At 38.4% G+C, this 23,973-nt stretch overlaps 2 protein-coding genes across 2 annotated transcripts in view; both read left to right on the top strand.

Annotated features, from left to right (window-relative positions):
* Nucleotides 1-14,646, top strand: part of LOC115225292 (BET1-like protein) — an 18,015-nt gene extending 3,369 nt beyond the window's left edge. The window contains exons 2-4 of the mRNA XM_029796233.2: nucleotides 9,794-9,873; nucleotides 11,881-11,937; nucleotides 14,115-14,646. Coding sequence (XP_029652093.2) covers nucleotides 9,794-9,873; nucleotides 11,881-11,937; nucleotides 14,115-14,282 — 305 coding nt within the window. The 3' untranslated portion in view covers nucleotides 14,283-14,646. The remainder of the gene's footprint in view (nucleotides 1-9,793; nucleotides 9,874-11,880; nucleotides 11,938-14,114) is intronic.
* Nucleotides 1-23,973, top strand: part of LOC115225490 (neurofascin-like) — a 498,646-nt gene that overhangs the window by 173,661 nt on the left and 301,012 nt on the right. The window lies entirely within an intron of this gene.

Below are 23,973 nucleotides of genomic sequence, written 5' to 3'. Positions count from 1 at the left end.
GCTTCTTTCAGTTTCCGTCTACCAAATCCACTCACAAGGCTTTAGTCGGCCCGAGGCTATAGTAGAAGACACTTGCCCAAGGTGCCAGGCAGTGGGACTGAACCCAGAACCATGTGGTTGGTTAGCAAGCTACTTACCACACAGCCACTCCTGCGCCTTATATATATATATTATATATATATATAGATATATATATATATAATATATATTATATATATATATATATATATATATTATATATATATAAAAAAATAGTAAAGAGTGAAAAAACTACAGAAGGCTTAAATGTTAAAAAATATATATATTTGCGTCAATATGTCTGAAGAATATTAGAAAATTAAAAAAAAAAAATTTTTTTCTCTTATAATGACATAATTTAAAAGAAAGACCGGTTTCGCGTGTAGTTTTTTCACTCTTTACTATTTTCTATATATTCATCCACGTGCTTTCACAAACCAACTTTCTTATCTATCTATATATATATATATATATATATACATATATACATACCTACATATATATGTATATATACATGCAAATATGGGTACAGGACATCAAAAAGAACGTTGAACACAATGAGAAATGAAAACATAAAAACAAAAACATAGAAACAAATTTTTTTCCGAACAACGAAAAAAACAGAGACACGAGACTTGCAACATAAAGAATATTCCCCTTCTTCAGTTGTCCCTGTTTCATCTACTCCACGTTTCGAAGGCAAGGACAAGACGCGACTTCGTTGAAACAGTCCTTCCCGCAAAGCAAATTAAATAAAATTTGGAATTTTTTGTGGAGGGTGAAAGTGGTAACAAGAACAGGACAGTGAGAACAAACGATGAGGGCTGTTAAGCCAAGACGATAGAAAAATTATTATGAATGCTAGGAAGACGAGCTTATGTGAGGAGACAGTATAAGCATGTTTTGTCTTTAGGAAGGAAATGGGCAGAAAGATAGATTCTCTTTCGTCACAAGAGAGTTGAGAAGGAGGAGTGAGAGAGAGGGAATGGTGAAGGGGAGAGGAGAATATATATATATATATTATATATATATATATATATATAGAGAGAGAGAGAGAGAGAGAGAGAGAGTGGTTGTCTACTGTCGACTTAACAGGACTGTCCCGTAAAGGGAATTACCGCTGTTCAGCCCTAGAAAGCATCGACGCTTCCTGTCGGCCTTGACCCATTTCCGACAAGGCCGACTGGAAACGTCGATGCTTCCTAGGGCTAAACAGCGGTGGTGTAATTCCCTTACGGGGACTGTCACGTTAATTTGACAGTATACAACCACCACTGTATTACTCCACCACCATACATATCTCTATGAGATATTTAGAAATTTAATATTTAATAGAGAGAGATATATATATATATATATATCTTTATATATAAAAGTAAGGTTGTGTGTCTGTCTACTCCGATTTAGATTCCTAACTACTCCCACATTTTGCGATGCAGTTTAACCAAAACCGGGTATCTTATAGTTGTGATTCATATCGAGCCCTTCTGGGTATTAGCGCGCGTCTATGATGAGTCTACGAATTTAGAAATAATTTACCATCATTTTTTTCCATTTTAATGCATATTTTTTTTAATATAAGGGAAGTAACTCTCTAAAAATGTCTACGATGAGTCAACGATTTAAAAAAAATTTACCATAATTTTTTTTCCGTTTTTAATGCATTTTTTGCTATTTTTTGGCTATAACTCTCTAAAAATGCTTTATAGTTATTTCCCTTACAAACCCGAGCAACGCCGGGCGATACTGCTAGTATATATATATTACATAATTGTATTATCACTTTTGTATTCCTGTACATAGAACACAAATTTGCAAACATTTTCTGATAATTCCAAGAAATGTAAGTTATATGAGATGATTAAACCAGGATTCTACCAAAGAGTGGAAAGCATAACTACTGTTTAATGCCCCTCCTGATTTTATTTCCTTATAACTTTCTAAAATTATGATTCATATTTTTAATGAAATTTTGAAATATGCCTTACACAAACACACACACATTTACTTGAAGGTGACCAGTTCAGAGGAATATTGTTGGACATTTAGAATAAAGTTAGAAGTCTAGACATTAGACAAGTTTAATTCATGACCATGAGTCCATATATATATATATATATATATACTAGCAGTATCGCCTGGCGTTGCTCGGGTTTGTAAGGGAAATAACTATATAAGCATTTTTAGAGAGTTACTTCCCTTATAAATTCGGGCTTTCTTAGCCATTTTTGTTTTGGTGTCTTCAAGCCATGAAGTCGTTGTTCTAAAAGAACGCTGGTTTCCTTCACAACGCATTACGACGTTGATTTCTTTACACTCCCTTCCCCACAGCTTCACGAGGGAGGGAAGGGGGAGAAGCAACACAGGTGCAGCTGTGACCATGGACGCCAACTCCGCCGCCATCGACACACGATGCATTTTATGCATTAAAATGGAATAAAAAATGATGTTAAATTATTTTTAAAATCGTAGACTCATCGTTGACGCGCGCTAATAGTCAGACGGGCTCGATATGAATCACGACTATAAGATACCCGAATTTGGTTAAACTGCACCGCAAAATGTGGGAGGAGTTAGGAATCTAAATCGAAGGGGACAGACACTCACACAACTAGAGTTTTATATATATATATATATATATATTATATATATATATATACACATATATATAAATATAAATACAATGGGCTTCTTTCAGTTTCCATCTACTAAATCTACTCACAAGGCTTTGGTTGATCCGAGGCTATAGAAGACACTTGCCCAAGGTGCCACACAGTGACTGAACCCAGAACCACATGGTTGGTAAGCAAGCAACTTACCACACAACCAGGCCTATATATATATATATATCAATTACTAATTGAGGGTACTAACAGGCAGTACTGACATACTAAATATAGCAGTCAAAATGACCAAACTACAAGTTTTCACTTAAACACAATGGAGAAAGATGACAAATGAGCAAAAACCTCACGACCCCCATTACAATGATGGAAATAATCGAAAATTGAGTCGGACTTTTTCAATTCTTGATTATTATTTCCGTCATTTGGCATAGGGATCTTGGGGTTTTTGCTCATATGCCTGCTTTCACCTTTGTGTTTAAGTGAACACTTGTGGCTTGGTCATTTTGACTGCTATATTTAGCATGTCAGTACTGCCTGTTAATACCCTTAATTATTAATTGATAAGGTTTACCTTTATGGGTTTTTTACGCATGCTGAGCCACTGGTATTATTGTAAACAATATCCTCATATGTAGCTAGTGGTGGTGGTGGGGGCAGTCTACCCTGGGTGACACTTTTAAAGGGGCAGTACTTTTGTGGGGTTTGGGAGCAGCAAATGGAGGGGCCGCCCCAGGTGGGACACACTCCGGTTACACTACTGTTCATATATTCTTTTGTTTGTTTCAGTCATTTGACTGTGGCCCTGCTGGAGCATCATCTTTTGTTGAACAAATCGATTGGAGGATTTATTCTTTGTAAGCCTTGTACTTATTCTATCGGTCTCTATTGCTGAACCACTAAGTTACAGAGACATAAACACACCAACATTGGTTGTCAAGCGATGGTGGAAGACAAACACAGACATACACACATGCATATATATATGTATATATATATATATCATCATCATCATTGTTCGACCGTAGTCGAGACAATGGAATTTACCATGCTACGCCAGACTTCACGGTCCATCATGGCATTACGGAGGTCCTGTTGCTGGATGCCTGTATCCCTGGAGATTACATCAGGGTAGGAGTGTGCCCTCTGGTATTGCGAGTAGATGTCTTCCAGAGGAGAAGAGTAGAAATTACCTCTTTTTCAGCTCTACAACAATGTCCAGCAAACTGGACTCTCCTACCTTTCACAAGAGATGACACAGATGGTAGCTTCCAATATATTTGCATTTTGGTTGGATGGTGCTTCCACGAGAGATTTTGAGCTCTCATAAGGAGGCGAGTATAGGTTCCATCCAACCACCTCTCATACATACATACGGCTTCTTTCAGTTTCTGTCTTCCAAATCCACTCACAAGGCTTTGGTCAGCCCAAGGCTATAGTAAAAGACATTTGCCCAAGATGCCAGGATATGTTAACCTCACGAGGGAATATTTAATAACAAATAATTAACTTCCTTATCACCATTTATTTTTCTTCTTTTAACTGAATATATACACACATATATATATATATATATATACACACACAATGGGCTTCTTTCATTTTCCATCTACCAAATCCACTCATTAGGTTTTGGTCAGTATTATTTTCATTGTTAATCTACCGATCGTAGCTTGAAATTCTGAGGCAAAGTTGACCACAGTGTCATTTGAACTCAGACCATAAAGAGATGGTAGACATGCTGCCGAGTGGCTGTGTGGTAAGTAGCTTGCTTACGAACCACATGGTTCCGGGTTCAGTCCCACTGCGTGGCATCTTGGGCAAGTGTCTTCTGCTATAGCCTCGGGCCGACTAATGCCTTGTGAGTGGATTTGGTAGACGGAAACTGAAAGAAGCCCATCGTATATGTATATATATATGTATATATATATATATATATATATATATATGTATGTATGTATGTATGTGTGTGTATATATTTGTGTGTTTGTCCCCTAGCATTGCTTGACAACCGATGCTGGTGTGTTTATGTCCCCGTAACTTAGCGGTTCGGCAAAAGAGACTGATAGAATAAGTACTGGGCTTAGAAAGAATAACTCCTGGGGTCGATTTGCTCGACTAAAGGTGGTGCTCCAGCATGGCCGCAGTCAAATGACTGAAACAAATAAAAGAGTAAAGAGAGAGAGTATACAATAATGATTCTGTCTGCTCACCATCAAACAAGCATATCATCCAATTTAACAATTAATTAAGCTTCTTATTTCTTTATTGCCCACAAGGGGCTACACACAGAGGGGACAAACAAGGACAGACAAATGGATTAAGTCAATTATATCGACCCCAGTGCGTAACTGGTACTTAATTTATCGACCTCGAAAGGATGAAAGGCAAAGTCGGCCGCTGCGGAATTTGAACTCAGAATGTAACGGCAGACGAAATACCGCTAAGCATTTCGCCCAGCGCGCTAAGGATTCTGCCAGCTCACCACCTTATTAATTAATTAATTAAGCTTCTGTCAGTAGTTTTGATAAATGTCATGGATTTTTAAAAATCCTTCTAATCTTTTACTCTTTTACTGGTTTCAGTCATTTGACTGTGGCCATGCTGGAGCCCTGCCTTTGGTCGAGCAAATTGACCCCAGGACTTATTCTTTGTAAGGTCTTATACTATCGGTCTCTTTTGCCGAACCACTAAGTTACAGGGACGTAAACACACCAGCATCGGTTGTCAAGCAATGCTAGAGGGACAAACACAGACACACAAACATATACACACACATATATATATACATATATACGACTGGCTTCTTTCAGTTTCCGTCTACCAAATCCACTCACACGGCTTTGGTTGGCCCGAGGCCATAGTAGAAGACACTTGCCCAAGGTGCCACGCAGTGGGACTGAACCCGGAACCATGTGGTTAGTAAACAAGCTACTTACCACACAGCCACTCAGAATTTTTTTTTAACTTTCAACACCAATGTAGTTTTGCTTGCAGATGACAAATCCCATTCGTTTTTTTTTTTCCAGAAATTAATAATAGATAAAAGTTAGAAGCTTCTTCAACCTACTGTTTAGCTAACGTTCTTCCCTTACAGGCTACAAAGCAGGGGAAAATTTAACCAAGTGTTTTTCTTTTTAATAAAGTTATCTAAAAAGTTATGAGGGAACAAAAGTCCATGGGTTTTGGGGTTACGATTATCTTATACTTATTTTCATTCATTGGAGTGTGGGCTATGCTGAGGCACTGCTTTGAAGGGCTTTGGTCAGATAGATCAACCCTCAGGAACTTATTTTTTTTAACGTCTGACACTCATTTTGTCAGTCATTTTTGCCGACCCACTAAGTTAGCGCGACGTAAACAAACTAACACCCGTTGTTAAGTAGTCTAGGAGTGACAAACACGTACACACAAATTTTTAAAATATTTTTAAAGTTTTATTTTTCTTTTAGCATTTTGTTTAAAACGGTAGTTTAGCTATTTCATATCATTGAATGTCTTTTTTTCTTATTAAACATCGAATAATACACAGTGTATTTTCTAGATTATATTTCATCGATACCCTTCCTTGGTAAAAGCGTTCCAACCGTGACTCAGCCAAAAAAACTCAAATAGTAACCGCTATAACAAAATTCAATACCGAACATGAATGCCATTTTTTCCTGCCTTATGAAACAAGCAGTAGTTGTTTGAACTATGGCTGTGTGACTAATTCTTTTATTTGGTACATAAAATATGTGTGACAAATTTACATTTTACAAGGAGGGTGTTTTTTTATCCAATATGGAATAGTGATTTCTCATATTACGACTGTAAATATAATATAATATAATATAATATTGAAACAAGAATAACGGAATAAAATCTGAACAGGAAGGTTTTAATTTTTCAAAACAAATATATTTTTATATTTTACAATATGTCAGTATTTAATAAATATATATTTAACGAAGGTTATATTATTTTTATCGATTTACAGTCGGGGGAATCTTTCATATTTAGGCCATAAGCACCGATTAGAAATAATACAGGCAAAAATCGGAATAACAGAATGTAATACCGTTCATGAAACATACATTAGACAGAGAATTTATGAGTAAATTTAATAATGTTTCTTTAAGTAGGAAATATATAATTATATATTTGAAGAAGATAGTAATATTTTATTCAATACTGTAGGATGATCTTTCGTATTACTACCATAAATAAATAGGTTAAAATACAAACTAGAATTACAGAATGCAGTACGGAACACGAAACGTAAACCGAATAGAAAATCTATAAGTCAATTTAATAATGTTTCTATAACTTTAAAATATATAATTATATATTTAACAAAGAATGTATTGTTTATTTCAATATTGTTGGGCGATCTTTGATACTGTGACCGTAAACACGGGTTAAAATAAATATAAACAGAAAGCAGAATGATGGAATGCCGAACACGAATGTCTTTCAACTTTTGAAACATTAAACAGGAACCTTTCATTATTTGTAAATTTAAAGTTTTATTTTAATTAATATGTAATGATCTATTTAATGAAGATTGCATTGTTCAATATTGTAGGGCAATTCTTCATAACCTGGCCGTGAACTTCAAAATAAAATTCAAACAAAACACCTGTTTAATGGAATTCAAAATAAAAACGAACGTCATTGTATTGTCCAAAGAAACACAATATGAAAGAATTTTTTTGTCTCTAATTATTTCATAATGCTTTCAGATATGTATATCTGAAGAATAATGGGCAATCTTTCGTCTCTAGTAGACCTTTCCGTCGATTTCCGTAAAAAAATTTTTTTTTTACATATGGGCTTGCGGGAACTTTTGAAGTAATAAGAGCGAAAGAGACTAAGAGAAAGCGATTGTATGACGAGGGAAGTTCTTTTGAAGTTACCGTGCATGTGAAGCATTGATGTACATGGGTGTGGGATACATACAGTATGTTGTGTAAGTGAAGTGCTTCTGTTAGTGTGTGTGAAAGAAAGAGATAACTGAATTTTTTTACTCGGTGTATATGTATGTATATTACTTCAAAAGTTCCCGCAAGCCCATATGTAAAAAAAAAAATTTTTTTACGGAAATCGACGGAAAGATCTACTAGAGACGAAAGATCGCCTAATAATGTTATGTTTCCCAAACATAAAATAGTATCTCTCTTCATGTGTCATGCCAGCCTACAGACGTCAGAGATTAACAGAGACCTCCAAGCCAAAACCCGAGTAGCCTTGGTCTTGTGAAGTTGCCATCGAAATTGTCGTGAACAAATTAATCCCAATCTTTCAGAAATTCCAACTTCTTTAAAGAAAGAACGGGAAACTGTTGATCAATGCAACCCTGGCACTTTATCAGTGTTTATATACCATGGTGGTTTACTGTTAAATTTGGCATGTCTACATGTGTCCTCACCACCTGATATTTGTTTCCTCATAACTTCCAGAAAAATGGGTATTTTTAAATGAAATTTTCTACAAATACTCTTCAGACGGTGTAGATTCTGATTATAATGGAATATGTGGTGAAACAAAAAAATGTTGTGGGTTGAGGAGTTTCGGAAAGTTCACACATATCGTCTTTGTTTCCTCATAACTTTCAGAAAATTGATATTTTTTAACGAAACTTTCTATAAATACGCATTTGGTAGTGTAGATTACGATCAAATCGTAATTTCATGTAAAAAGAAAAATAGCACACACACATCACATTTTTTTCCCAAGTTTCCAGTTTCATTTTCTAAGAACATGTAACAAATGCATGTATACAAGCTTAACAATTTTTTAAAGTTATAAGTAAAAAAAGACGTCTCGTGTAAATTTTTCGAAACTTCTCACCTCGACCTTTGGAAAAATTCTTACATCACATATTTTTATATAATCAGAATATAACACAATCTGAAGCGTATTTATTGAAAATTTCATTAAAAAATATCCCTTTTTCTGTAAGTTATGAGGCAACAAAGTCGTGGAAGTAAACTCTTTACTCTTTTACTTGTTTCAGTCATTTGACTGTGGCCATGCTAGAGTACTGCCTTTATTCGAGTAATCAACCCCAGGACTTATTTTTTATAAGCCTAGTACTTATTCTATCAGGCTCTTTTGCCAAACCACTAAGTTACAGGTACATAAACACACCAGCATCGGTTGTCAATCGATGTTGGGGGGGGACACACACACATACATACATATATATATATACATATATACGATGGGCTTCTTTCAGTTTCCGTCTACCAAATCCACTCACAAGGCTTTGGTTGGCCCAAGGCTATAGTAGAAGACACTTGCCCAAGGTGCCATGCAGTGGGACTGAACCCGGAACCATGTGGTTCGTAAGCAAGCTACTTAGCACACAGCTACTCCTACGATTTTTTTCTTTTTTGTCTGTAATTATAATGCTTTCAGACATGTACATTTATTAATGTTATGTTTCCCAAGCATAAAATGGGTTTTCTCTTCGTGTGTCATGCCTGCCTACAGGCGTCAGTGATTACAGATCTCCATGGCAAAGTTGCCAGTGCTTTTCATGTGGAGCCATCACCAGTGCTTTTCATGTGGAGCCATCAATAATGTTTTTTACATGGCACCAACACCAGAGCTTTTTACATGGAACCTGCACCAGTGCTTTTTATGTAGCACCAACACCCACACCAATGCTTTTTATGTGGCACCTTGGTTTTATGATCTCAATTCTCTTGTGGTGGGCAAATCTTCTCAAGTGCAGCCGTGCACCACATATCACAGTCCGCTGTCATCGCCTTTGTAAGGTTCAGTGTTTTGAGATTGGCCTTCCATACTTTGTCCCATGTCTTCCTGGGTTTCCCTCCACTTTAAGTGATCAGCACTGCTTGCTTTATGCAGCTGTCCTCATCCATCTGCATCACATAACCAAACCAGCACAGTCTCCACTCTTGCATACTGCATTTAATTCTTCTTATGCCCCAAATTCTCCCTCGATACACCAATGCTCTGTTGCACATGAACACGCACATTACATATCCAGCAGAGCGTACCAGCTTCTTCCCTCTCTAGCCTTTGCAAGTCCACCACATTCAGAGCCCATATCTCACTACCATGTAGCTTCGCAGTTCATACACATGCAAAACCTTACCCTTTTATCTCACCTTCTCTATTTCTCTATCCATATTACACAGGGCGAACAGAAGCAATGCTGGAGGAGGAGAATTCGGCCCATGTCGATGGATTATCCAGTAAAATATCGCGACTAAAAGGGGTGAGTCATTTCTGGATCCATTCTCTCATTTTGTATCACCTCTGGTTTGATTTGTTATCCAGAATTGTTAACATGCTGGATGAAATGTTTAGCGGTTTTTCATCTGTCACTGCGTTCTGAGTTCAAATTCCACCGAGATCAACTCTACCTTTCTTCCTTTGTGGGTCAATAAAATAAGTACCAGTTGAACACTGGGGTCGATGTAATTGACTCGTCTCCTCCCTCCAAAAGTTCTGCCCTTGTGGCAAAATTTGAAACCATTATTTTATAAGAATACAGACTGCGAAAGCGAGGCCCATCGATCCTTTCCGAGGGTTTCAAAAATGGTTTCAAATTTTGCCACAGGGCAGAACTTATCGTGGGAGGAGATGAGTCAATTACATTGACCCCAATGTTCAACTGGTACTTATTTTATCGACCCACAAAGGAAGAAAGGTAGAGTTGAACTCGGAATGTAGCAGCAGACGAAATGCCGCTAAACATTTTGTCCAGCGTGCTAACAATTCTGGCAGCTCACTGCCTTATATTGTATTAAATAAAACTTCTATTTAATGAAATGTTTCCATTATTTTGTCCAATCTCTCTGTGTGCATGTTGATAATTTTGGTGCTTACTTTAACTGCATTGCTTTTTGTTGAGATAAAGTAAAATAAATTTTCGGTTCAAAATTACACATTCCATTCTTAATGAGCTTTCACAGACTGTTAGTCAGCGAAATAGAATTTTACTCCCTCTTTGGTAGTCGAGTACTATTTTGTACCACATTGTTTTGTGCCTCTGTGCTTGTGTTTGTTTGTGTGTGCGTTATTTATATATGGGTACAGGAATCTTATATGTATACCATTCTGCCTAAATAATGGATCTACAAATGCAATATCCCTGCATATCTCAAATCTATTTTCATTCTTCCACTTCACTCTCTATTTCATATCTTCTCTAGAATAACTATTGCTTAACCATCTTCTCACACTGTCTCCGATGAAGGGATGCATAAAATATCCCAGAAACAGCTGTAAAGCCTTCTATTTATAAATGTTCTAAAATCTTTCACAGCCTTGGATGGATTTTTATCTCATTCTGTTAATTTTTTTATATATATATACACATGCTGATATATGACCTAAGTTGGACCCCTCATTCGCATCATCACCAAACCTGGAACTTAACTATGGTCTGTCCATAGCACTTACTCAGCATTACCTGACACCTTTGGGTCTTCTTGACACCATTACCTCTCATAACGTCAATATATATATATATATACTGATCTGTGATAGAAAATTCAACAAAAAAAATATTCCATTTGGTGAGAGATAAATATTATTTATTAAAAGCTTACAATAATAAGAGTGGTCAGAGCGAGCCCCGCCGGCTTGCATACGCAAACCACATATCATAATGAACTTTTGACATTTTAGTTTCTGTTTATTGTTTTCCATTGTCCACTGTCTACATTTTCTATATGCTGCCTTCTCAGTTTTTTCGCGTTTCTTCTAATATTCAATTTCTTTGAACCTAGGTTCAAAATTTCCCCAAGACACCTGATGAAGGCTGGAGGGTATATCAGCCGAAACGTTGTGTTAACAACAAGCAAGATGAGGACAAATATCCGTTGAATGTAAATAATGTACATAATTCCTCATCTCTTAAATACAGAACTGCATTATCTAATCGCTACGGCGCCAACATTAGACTTCAATGGAGACATATAGAGAAACTCCATCAAAAACTAGCTTGTCTTTCAAACCATCTAACTTTCCTGTGTAGATGTAGAGACTCAAATACCTTAGAAATGAGAAGCCAGGTTCGAAATTTCCCCAAGACACCTGATGAAGGCTGGAGGGTATACCAGCCGAAACGTTGTGTTAACAACAAACAAGATGAAGACAAATATCCATCGAATGTAAATAATACATGTATTGTGACCATTAAATAAATAATATATATGTATGTATGTATAACTTTTGTTAATTTTTTTGCTTAAATTACCTTTTTGATATATTTCAGTTGGCGTTAGACATAGAATCTGATACGAAAGATTCCAACAGATATCTTGATGGAATGGTAAGTATTCTAAATCCCATATAGAGTTATCATCACCATCATTATGCTGCCATAGGTCAGATGATTTAAGTGGGTCCAGTGGCCCCAAGAACTTTGAGTTCCAATGTCTGCCGTGGTTTTTATGGCTGGATGCCCTTGTAAAGGGAACTGGTTGCTTCTTTACACTTTTGGGGTGCAACTTGGGTGCAACGCAATTTCCTTTCTTTTTGTTTCTAGAAACTACCAGTCAGGAACAAAAAGCAAGTTTAAAAATATATACGATTGTTTATTCTCTTATTCACAAATGAAGCACGATGGTATGTTTTTATCCACCTAGTTCAACACAGCAAGGCTGAGCTCTAACGTTTGTAAGCTTCTTACAATTCAGCAGCAATAGAACAGGTTAAATCCTAAGCGTCTGGGACAGGAAAATAGGCTGATCACAGGTTTAAAATATACGTCCTTTCTCTTCTATCGTCGTGTCTCAAGTCCCAGACGCTATTAAGGAACGCGATAGAATTTATGCTTCAGTCTCTAGCGCATGTGTATGAGGGAACTTCCTTATGCCTTTCCAGAAGGTTCCAACCACGCACACGGAAGAATGACGTTGCGTGTGCGCACACTGGAATATGACGTCACTACACCCTTTTTAATCCCAAATATCATCACCATCTTAATGTCCGTTTTCCATGCTGGCATAGATTAGATCAGTGGTTCCCAAACTTTTTCAGGCTGCCACACCCTTGGTTCTGAGGCCACATTCCTAGTGGCCCCGCTCACCATCAAAGACATAGACCATTTTCTGCAGCAAATTCCAAACAACAATATTTCACAAATAAAACTTAACCTATTTAACCCTTTATTTTGTTCGTTTTTTTTTTACATCCATTGCACTGGCCCTCATGCCGGTGGTACATAAAAGTACCCACTACACTCTCGGAGTGGTTGGCGTTAGGAAGGGCATCCAGCTGTAGAAACTGCCAGATCAGATTAGAACCTGGTGCAGCCATCTACTTTGCCAGTCCTCAGGCAAATCGTCCAACCCATGTGAGTATGGAAAGTGGATGTTAAACGATGATGATGATTATGCCCCGTTTTGGTCACCCCATTATTGCCCCATCTTTTCTTCATTCCCCCTTTCGAATCTTTCTACTGCCCCCAGTGGGGGTGGTCATATCGCCCACTTTGGCAACCACTGGATTAGATGGTTTGACAGAAACTGGTAAGCCGGAGAACTGCACCAGGTTCCGTCTAATTTGGTATGGTTTCTACAGCTGGATGCCCTTCCTAACGCCAACCACCCCAAGAGTGTAATGGGTGCTTTTTATGTGCCACCAGCACAACCCTAGCAACGGCCATGACTGATTTCACAGATGCATTTTTATATGACATTGGCAACAGTCACGACTACGATTCTACTTAGCTTGGTGAATCTTCTCAAGCACTGCATATTGCCAAAGGTCTTGGTCATTTGTTGCCTATTGTCATAGGCGTAGGAGTGGTTGTGTGGTAAGTAGCGAGCTGGCAGAAACGTTAGCACGCCCGGTGAAATGCTTAGCGGTATTTCGTCTGCCACTACGTTCTTAGTTCGAATTTCACCGAGGTCGACTTTGCCTTTCATCCTTTTGGGGTCGATTAAATAAGTACCAGTTACACACTGGGGTTGATATAATCGACTTAATCCGTTTGCCTGTCCTTGTTTGTCCTCTCTGTATTTAGCTTGCTTATCAACCACATGGTTCCAGGTTCAGTCCCACTGCATAGCACTTTGGGCAAGTGTCTTCTACTGTAGCCTCAGGCCGACCAAAGCCCTGTGAGTGGATTTAGTAGATGGAAACTGAAAGAAGCCCGTCGTATGTATGTGTCTGTGTTTGTCCCCCCAACATCGCTTGACAACCGATGCTGCTGTATTTACGTCCTCATAACTCAGCGGTTCGGCAAAAGAGACAGATAGAATAAGTACTAGGCTTACAAAGAATAAGTCCTGGGGTCGATTTGCTCGATTAAAGGTGATGCTCCAGCATGACCACAGTCAAATAACTGAAACAAGTAAAAGAGTAAAAAAGGCCCAACATTCGAAGATCTCTTTTATATTTCATTTCTTTCATTCTTTCATTTCATCTCATCTCACCTTATATCATATTGTCTCGTGTCACCTCAACCTCATCTAATCCTTCCTGTTGTTGTTTCAATTCCAGGGCACAGACTTCGACAGTTCCCAGGGCCTGCTCACTGGCAGCATGAACAGAATCTCCCACATGATCAACTCTGGGAAATCCAACCGGAAAATGATGTGCTACATTATCATGGGCCTCAGTGCACTCTTCTTCCTCTCTTATTACCTCGTCCTGAAAGTGAGGGCATAGGCTACAAGCTGGGACAGGCAACGGTGGCAGTGATCGACTGGGGTACTGCCTTAAGGGCAGAGCAAAAGACTTGGCCCCTTGGACCTGGGAGGTGTTCGATGTGTGAGTGTGTGAGTGTATTTATGCATATGTGAATGTCTGTATATATTAATGTATATGTGAATACATATATATATATATATGTATATATATATGTATTTATGTGTGTGAGTGTGTATTGGTGTGTGTGTGTGTATATGTAATGTATTACGTATGTATATATATGTCCGTGTGTGTGTGCGCGTGTTTGCATACATATTCATTCAAAGCTGAAATAGTGACAAAGAGTCATCAACTTCAAATAAATAAACTGTTATATTAAGCACCCTGTCTCCTGTTATACATCCAAGTGTGTGCATGTGTGTGTGTGTATATATATATATGTAAAAATTATTTGTGGGTTAACAAGGCAACCAATGGTTTCATGTAGGATCTTCACAATTGTTTAAACGTGCAACATGGAAGTGTTGGTACTAGTCTTCATTTTGGATGAGGATATTAACTATATTACCATTTGTATGTTCTCTCTCACTCTCTCTCTCTCTCTCTCTATATATATATATATATATATACATATATAAATATATTGTCCAACCCATTCCAGCATGGAAGGCAGACGTTAAACAATAATGACGATGACACACTAATAGGTCACACATTATTGTGAGGGGCAGCTATAATTTTTCAGGATTTTTAATTATTTTTTTAATTAGCTGCTTCACCAGGGCTCTCTCTCTCTCCATATATATATATTATATATATATATATATATATATATATATTATATATATATATATATATATATCATCATCATATATATATATAGAAGGTGCATGGCTCAGTGGTTAGGGTATTGCACTCACGATTGTGGGTTCAATTCCCAGACTGGGCAGTGCATTGTGTTCTTGAGCAAAACACTTCATTTCACGTTACTCTGCGATCATTTCAACATCTGACATGTGGCACCCAGTTGCACCTGTACAGGTAATGTCAATTTGAAGGAGGTTGTGAGCTTAAGTGTACACAAACATTTGATCACTATAAACAAATCATCTGTGTGGTTGTTCTATAAGAAATTGCCGAACCCTCACACATTGTCTAACGCCGGGAGAATCCATTATATATATACATATATATATATATGAAAGAAGGTTTGAAAATGCAATTTTAAAAGATGTTTATTTACTTTACCGGTTTCACTCTTTGGAAAAAGATTGTCAAAAGTAACATGTAGAAGTTTGGTTGCGTTAATTATTGGTTGTTACAAAATGCTACTTTACATATATACAGTCTTTGGTAACAAGGACATGTTAAGGATAAAAAAAGTTCCTTAAGATATTTGGCACAAAAGATTACAACATAAATAATCATTCCCAAGAACATGTTAAAGATAGTTTCCAGAAGGAATTATTAAAAAGTTCAGTGGAATATTGGTAATAGACTATACAAGAAGTTTCCATCAAGTGATGTGATAATTGGTATGTACTTTAAGTGCTCAGTTTGGTTTACCACTAAAACTACCACTGAAAATGTGGTGGTGAGATTGCCTATCAGAGGCAACTAGAAGGTGGATATCGATTAAAACAATTGAAAGAGCAAAACATTTAGTACCACCTGAAATAGATTTTTCATTTAGATAGAGAATATAAACAGACAGTATCTTACAGCTGTTTCTAGAATAGCCAAGCATATGGATCACAATATTGAGTAAGGATTCCATAGGCTGAGTATACCGTCATCAGAGAGGGAGATGGAAAAATGAAGAAATATCCCCAGTGAAGGATATTAGTATATTCCAGTTTTTCAAAAATGAGGGAAAGATCTGAGTTATATGCATTATACAGTTATCATCATCATCATCATTGTCTAACGTCCGCTTTCCATGCTGGCATGGGTTGGACGGTTTGACTGAGGATTGGTGAGCCAGATGGCAGCACCAGGCTCCAATCTCATCTGGCAAGGTTTCTACAGCTGGATGCCCTTCCTAATACTTATTTCTTTATTACCCACAAGGGGCTAAACATAGAGGGGACAAACAAGGACAGACATAGGTATTAAGTCGATTACATCAACCCCAGTGCGTAACTGGTACTTATTTAATCGACCCCCAAAAGGATGAAAGGCAAAGTCGACCTCGGCGGAATTTGAACTCACAACGTATCGGCAGACGAAATACCACGAAGCATTTTGCCCGGTGTGCTAACGTTTCTGCCAGCTCACCGCCTTCGCCCTTCCTAATACCAACCACTCTAAGAGTATAGACGGGAGCCAGTCAGGTGATACTGGCATTGATCACACTCAAATAGTGATTTTTACATGTCACCGGTGCAAGAGCCAGTCAGGTGGAACTGGCATCAACCGCACTCGTATGGTGTTCTTTATATGCCCCAAGTATGGGTACCAGTCAGGCCGTACTGGAATCATCCACGATGATTTCACTTGACTCAAAATATCTTCTCAAGCACAGCATATTGTCCAACGATTGAAGGGTACTCTTAAATGGGCTGGTTATGTGACACTGGCATGGGCCATGGCCACGATCTCACAGTGAAAAATATGAGGAGGAATGGTCAGTTGAGGCATGAAACCCAATGATTAGAGTGCTGCACTCGTGATCACAAGATTGTGGTTTCGAGTGGTAGCTGGCCTTATGAGTCTCAGGACTTGAGAGAGCAATGTACAGGGTTTGAAGAGGATGGTGATGATGACGACAACAACAACAACGATGGCGATGATGATGATGAAGGTAGTAATGATGATGATGATGATAGTGATGATGAAGATGATGTCAATGATTACGATGATGAAGGTATTGGTGGTGATGGTTATGATTATGATGACAGCAATGCCGATGATGAGGCTAATGATGCTAATGATGATGATGGTGGGGGTGATGATGACGATGACAACAACAACAATAACAATAATGACTATGATGATGATGATGATAATTACGGCAATGACGATGACAATGATGGTGGTAGTGGAGATGATGATGATGATGAAGATGGTGGTGGTGGTGATGATGATGACGCTAATTATATGATGATGATGATAGTGATGATGAAGGTTTGTGGTGGTGATGATGATGTCAATGATTGTGGTGAGGAAGGTATTCGTGGTGGTGGTGATGATTATGATGACAGCAACAACGATGACGATGATGAGGCTGATGATGCTATGATGATGATGGTGGTGGTGGTGGTGGTGGTGGTGGTGATGATGATGATGATGATGATAGATGTGGCTGGCATGTTAGGACTCAAACAAGTAATGTGAATGTGACAGGATAATGTGAAGAATGGTAGACGGATGTCAGGAGAGAGAGAGGGAGACATAACTAATAACATTGGTTGTATGGGAAAGGCATGAACACCTCACCATCACATGTCTGTGCATAAGAAATAAACCCTATGTTTAAGATACGTATTAAATCTGATGACACATCTTAATTATGTTTTTGTTTTCATTAAATGCTAGATCTGTATTAATCGTTAATTAGATGAGTGTTCAAAGCCTTATTGATTGGTTGTACATATATGCGGTTATGGATCCCAATTGATCTATTATTTACTTTACATCTGTTTTGTTTGTTCCTGTATATGTACGAATACATTTGTGTGTATGAGTGTGTATATATATATATATATATATATATATATAAAGAGAGAGAGAGAGAGAGAGATAAAGAGGAAGAGGGTAGAGAGACACGTATATGTATATGTAATATATTAGCTTTGTATGCCTGAGTATATATATTTATACACACACACATACATATTTATACACTCACACCATACACACCTATATATATATATGTATGTATATACATGCAACTACATACATATAAATATGTATATGCTATGTACAAGTGCATATATGTGAAGTGTATGTGTATATATATATATACATATGTATGTATATGAATGTGTGCATGAGTATGTGTGAATATACATGCAAATATATGTGTATGTATGCATGTATGTATATATATATATATATGTTTATATATATGTATATTATATACACATTCACATATATATATATATAATATGTATATATATCTGCATACATGTGTATATTGTATGTAGATAAGTATGTATGTATATAGTATGTATATGTATGTATGTATATGTATGTATATATATATATGTATATATATATATATATATATATATATATATGTATATATGTATGTGTGTGTATATATACATATGTTTGTATGTATGTATGTAAATATATACACATTTCAATATATATGTGTGTGTGTGTGTATGTGGAAGCTTTGACTGCATTCCAGCTCCCTTATTTTCGAATTACTGAGGATGGGGAACTAAAAAATAAAAATACTTCATAAACAAGTTGAAACTGGAACGCATTCAAATTCCCAATAATCCGTCATGAAAAGATGGATATATATACACACATATATACATACATACATACAAGCATACATCGGCATGGCTGTGTGGTAAGAAGCTTGCTTCCCAATCACATGGTTTTGGGTCGAGTCCTACTGCATAGCACCTCATCATTATCATTGTTCGACCGTAGTCAAGACAATGGAATTTACCATGCTACGCCAGACTTCACGGTCCATCATGGCATTACGGAGGTCCTGTTACTGGATGCCTGTATCCCTGGAGATTACATCAGGGTAGGAGAGTGTGTGCCCTCTGATATCGCGACCGTGGTCGAGACAATGGAATTTACCATGCTACGCCAGACCTCACAGTCCATCATGGCATTACGGAGGTCCTGTTGCTGGATGCCTGTATCCCTGGAGATTACATCAGGGTAGGAGAGTGTGTGCCCTCTGATATCGCGACCGTGGTCGAGACAATGGAATTTACCATGCTACGCCAGACCTCACAGTCCATCATAGCATTACAGAGGTCCTGTTGCTGGATGCCTGTGTCCCTAGAGATTACATCAGGGTAGGAGAGTGTGCGCCCTCTGGTATCGCGACCGTGGTCAAGACAATGGAATTTACTATGTTACGCCAGACCTCACAGTCCATCATAGCATTACAGAGGTCTGTTGCTGGATGCCTGTATCCCTGGAGATTACATCAGGGTAGGAGAGTGTGCGCCCTCTGATATCGCGACCGTGGTCAAGACAATGGAATTTACTGTTACGCCAGACCTCACAGTCCATCATAGCATACAGAGGTCCTGTTGTGGATGCCTGTTGTCCTGGAGATACATCAGGGTAGGAGAGTGTGCGCCCTCTGGTATCGGCGACCGTGGTCAAGACAATGGAATTTACTATGTTACGCCAGACCTCACAGTCCATCATAGCATTACAGAGGTCCTGTTGCTGGATGCCTGTATCCCTGGAGATTACATCAGGGTAGGAGAGTGTGTGCCCTCTGATATCGCGACCGTGGTCAAGACAATGGAATTTACTATGTTACGCCAGACCTCACAGTCCATCATAGCATTACAGAGGTCCTGTTGCTGGATGCCTGTATCCCTGGAGATTACATCAGGGTAGGAGAGTGTGTGCCCTCTGATATCGCGACCGTGGTTGAGACAATGGAATTTACCATGCTACGCCAGACCTCACAGTCCATCATAGCATTACAGAGGTCCTGTTGCTGGATGCCTGTGTCCCTAGAGATTACATCAGGGTAGGAGAGTGTGCGCCCTCTGGTATCGCGACCGTGGTCAAGACAATGGAATTTACTATGTTACGCCAGACCTCACAGTCCATCATAGCATTACAGAGGTCCTGTTGCTGGATGCCTGTATCCCTGGAGATTACATCAGGGTAGGAGAGTGTGCGCCCTCTGATATCGCGACCGTGGTCAAGACAATGGAATTTACTGTTACGCCAGACCTCACAGTCCATCATAGCATTACAGAGGTCCTGTTGCTGGATGCCTGTGTCCCTGGAGATTACATCAGGGTAGGAGAGTGTGCGCCCTCTGGTATCGCGACCGTGGTCAAGACAATGGAATTTACTATGTTACGCCAGACCTCACAGTCCATCATAGCATTACAGAGGTCCTGTTGCTGGATGCCTGTATCCCTGGAGATTACATCAGGGTAGGAGAGTGTGTGCCCTCTGATATCGCGACCGTGGTCAAGACAATGGAATTTACTATGTTACGCCAGACCTCACAGTCCATCATAGCATTACGGAGGTCCTGTTGCTGGATGCCTGTATCACTGGAGATTACATCAGGGTAGGAGAGTGTGCGCCCTCTGGTATTGTGAGTAGATGGCTTCCAGAGGAGAAAAGTAGAAATTACCTTTTTTTCAGCTCTGCAACAATGTCCAGCAAACTGGACTCTCCTACCTTTCACAAGAGATGACACAGGTGGTAGTTTCCCATATATTTGTACTTTGGTTGGATGACACTTCCTCGAGAGATTTTGAGCTCTCATAAGGAGGCGAGTGTAAGTTCCATCCAAACGCCTCTCAAGCTTCTTTGATAACGTCCAGGTTTCTGAGCCATATAGTAGAATTGGTTCGACTGTGGCTTTGAAGATTCAAGTTTAAGTCTCTACTTAGATTTGATGACCAGATCTTATGCATGTCATTACAGGCTGACCAGGCCATACCCTTTCTAGTTAGAAAATCTTTTCCAGATGATAGTAGTATAGCACCTTGGGCAAGTGTCTTCTACTTATAGCCTCAGCCTTGCGAGTGGATTTGGTAGATGGAAACTGAAAGAAGCCTATAGTATGTATGTGTTTGTCCCCCCACCATCGCTTGACAACCAATATTGGTGTGTTTTTGTCCCTGTAACTTAGTGGTTCAGCAAAAGGGACTGATAGAATAAGTACTAAGCTTACAAAGAATAAGTCCTGGGTTTGATTTCTTAACTAAAACCCCTGTGTTGTGGTATGGCTGCAGTCCAGTGGCTGAAACAAATAACAGATTAGAAATCAAAGACAGCTGCACCTACCCACAAGACACAGAAGCATTGGATTGCCATGTCTGCCCACTTTCAACACTGGATGACATGAAACTCTCCATAAAATAGGTGAGCAGTCATCACCACCACCACCACCACCATCACCATCATCACCACCACCACCACCACCACCACCATCATCGTCATCATCATCATTATCATCATCATCATCATCATCGCCATCATCATCATCATTGCCATCATCGTCATCATCGCCATCATCATCATCATCATCACCATCATCATCGCCATCATCATCCACATCACCATCATCATCGCCATCATCATCATCGTCATCATCCTCATCATTATCATCATCATCAGCAGCAGCAGCATCAAACAACTGTTGTCCATGCTAGAATGGCTTGGACAGTTTGACCAGGGCTTGTAAGCTGAGGGGCTGCACCAGACTCCAGTCTGATTCAGCATAGTTTCTATGGCTGGATGCCCTCCCTAACACCAACTACTCCGAGAGTGTAGTGGGTGCTTTTGTGTACCACCAGCATGGGTTCAAATTGCATGGCACCAGTATCTTATTTCTTTATTGCCCACAAGGGGCTAAACATAGGGGGGGACAAACAAGAACAGACAAGGAGATTAAGTCGATTACATCGACACCAGTGTATAACTGGTACTTAATTCATTGACCCCGAAAGTTCATGTAAAGCATCATAGCCATGTGTTGAAAAGAATTCTTAGAAGTTTGGATTATTTACCTTAGGAAACATGGGTGGTATGTCGACCTCGGTGGAATTTGAACTCAGAATGTAACGGCAGACGAAATACCTATTTCTTTACTACCCACAAGGGGCTAAACACAGAGGGGGACAAACAAGGACAGACAAATGGATTAAGTCGATTACATCGACCCCAGTGCGTAACTGGTACTTAATTTATCGATCCTGAAAGGATGAAAGGCAAAGTCGACCTCGGTGGAATTTGAACTCAGAACGTAGCGGCAGACGAAATACCTATTTCTTTATTGCCCACAAGGGGCTAAACGCATAGGGGACAAACAAGGACAGAAAAATGGATTAAGTCGACCTCAGTGGAATTTGAACTCAGACCATAACGGCAGATGAAATACCGCTAAGCATTTTGCCTGGCGTGCTAACGTTTCTGCCAACTTGCCGCCTTTTCCAGTATGACACTTTTCAGAATGACACCAGTATCTGCCCCGACTATGATTTCGCTTGCATTGATGGGTCTTCTTTGCAAGCACTGCATATTGCCAAAGATCTTGGTCATTTGTGATTGCCTCTGTGAGGCCCAACGTTTGAAAGGTGCTTCTTCCATGCCACCTGCATGAGTGCTCATAAAAAGTATCAGTCACACATTGGGCCTCACGGAGGCAATAACAAATGATCGAGACCTTTGGCAATGCCAAATTCAACCAAATTCACGAATATAAGTTTGGATGAGTGACAGATACCATATGAAAAAACATCCCAGTGAGATGCAATCCACTTAGCTGTATGTGGGAACTTGAGAGGGGTACAGTCAATGTAGCTATCAGTAGGGTGCCACATTGAGGTACTGCTTATCTATAACATATATTTCAATGTCTGTGAGTCTATGAATGTCGTTATTCAGTTTTACTTCAAGATTTCTTACCAATAGAGAAAGAGCTGGTTTCTAACCTAGACTCAATGTTTCTTCATTGGAAGTTCAACATCAGCAGAATATTTTTGTATGGATGTATGTATACATGCAGATTTATATTTTGTTTTATGTGTGTATGTATTCTCATGCATATAGTTGCATGTCTAGACATGCTCATATGTATGCATGTGTGTATATATCAATCAATTTATAGTCTCTATCTATCTATCACTCTCTCTGTCTCTATCTATCTATCTATCTATCTATCTATCTATCTATCTGTCTACCTATCTATCGGCCTGCTTGCCTGTCTATCTATCTGCTGGTCCATCTATCTAACTATAGATATCTGTCTTTTTATCTGCTAGTCTGTCTATGTATGTATATATGTATATATCTATCTATCTATCTATCTATCTATCTATCTATATATATTGGTAAAATCGGTAAGATAACAAAAGAAAGATAGATAGACAGGCAAGCAGGCAGATAGATAGGTAGATAGATAGATAGATAGATAGAGACAGAGAGAGAGTGATAGATAGATAAATAGAGAGAGAGACAGACAGACAGACAGAGAGATAGATAGATAGATCAACAGATAGAAATGCACATATAGATATAGACAGATAGATACCTACATAGACTATAAATTGATTGATATATACACTCAATAATATACATACAATAATATATTGTAATTATCAGTTTAGTAAATAAATAAATAAGTTAACATAATATAATGTCTAAAAGTTGATGAACCACCTATTGATCCCCTCTATTTTCTTATTGCTCTAGAAATTAATGGTAAAATATCTCTTTACCTTCACCCATTTAATACACTAGGTAATTGCAATGCAATGAAAAAACACTTGTGTATTAATAATTGGGTATTCTACCAGCAGTATATTCGATAGATATAACCCTTAGTGGGTTGGATTCACAACTTCTAACTTTCATGAAGTTATATATATATATATATATATATATATATATATATATGTTTGTCTTTCTATCTGTTGTTCTAGCTATCTATCTATATAAATATATATACCTGTCGTTCTATCTCTTGGGCTGTCTATCAATCTATCTGTCTGTCAGTCTGTTTCTACCTATCAATCAAATT

Source organism: Octopus sinensis, linkage group LG27 (genome assembly GCF_006345805.1).
Source record: "Octopus sinensis linkage group LG27, ASM634580v1, whole genome shotgun sequence".
NCBI lineage: Eukaryota > Metazoa > Mollusca > Cephalopoda > Octopoda > Octopodidae > Octopus > Octopus sinensis.
The sequence above is the reverse complement of the archived record's forward strand: the minus strand, read 5'-3'. Positions and strand labels throughout refer to the sequence as shown.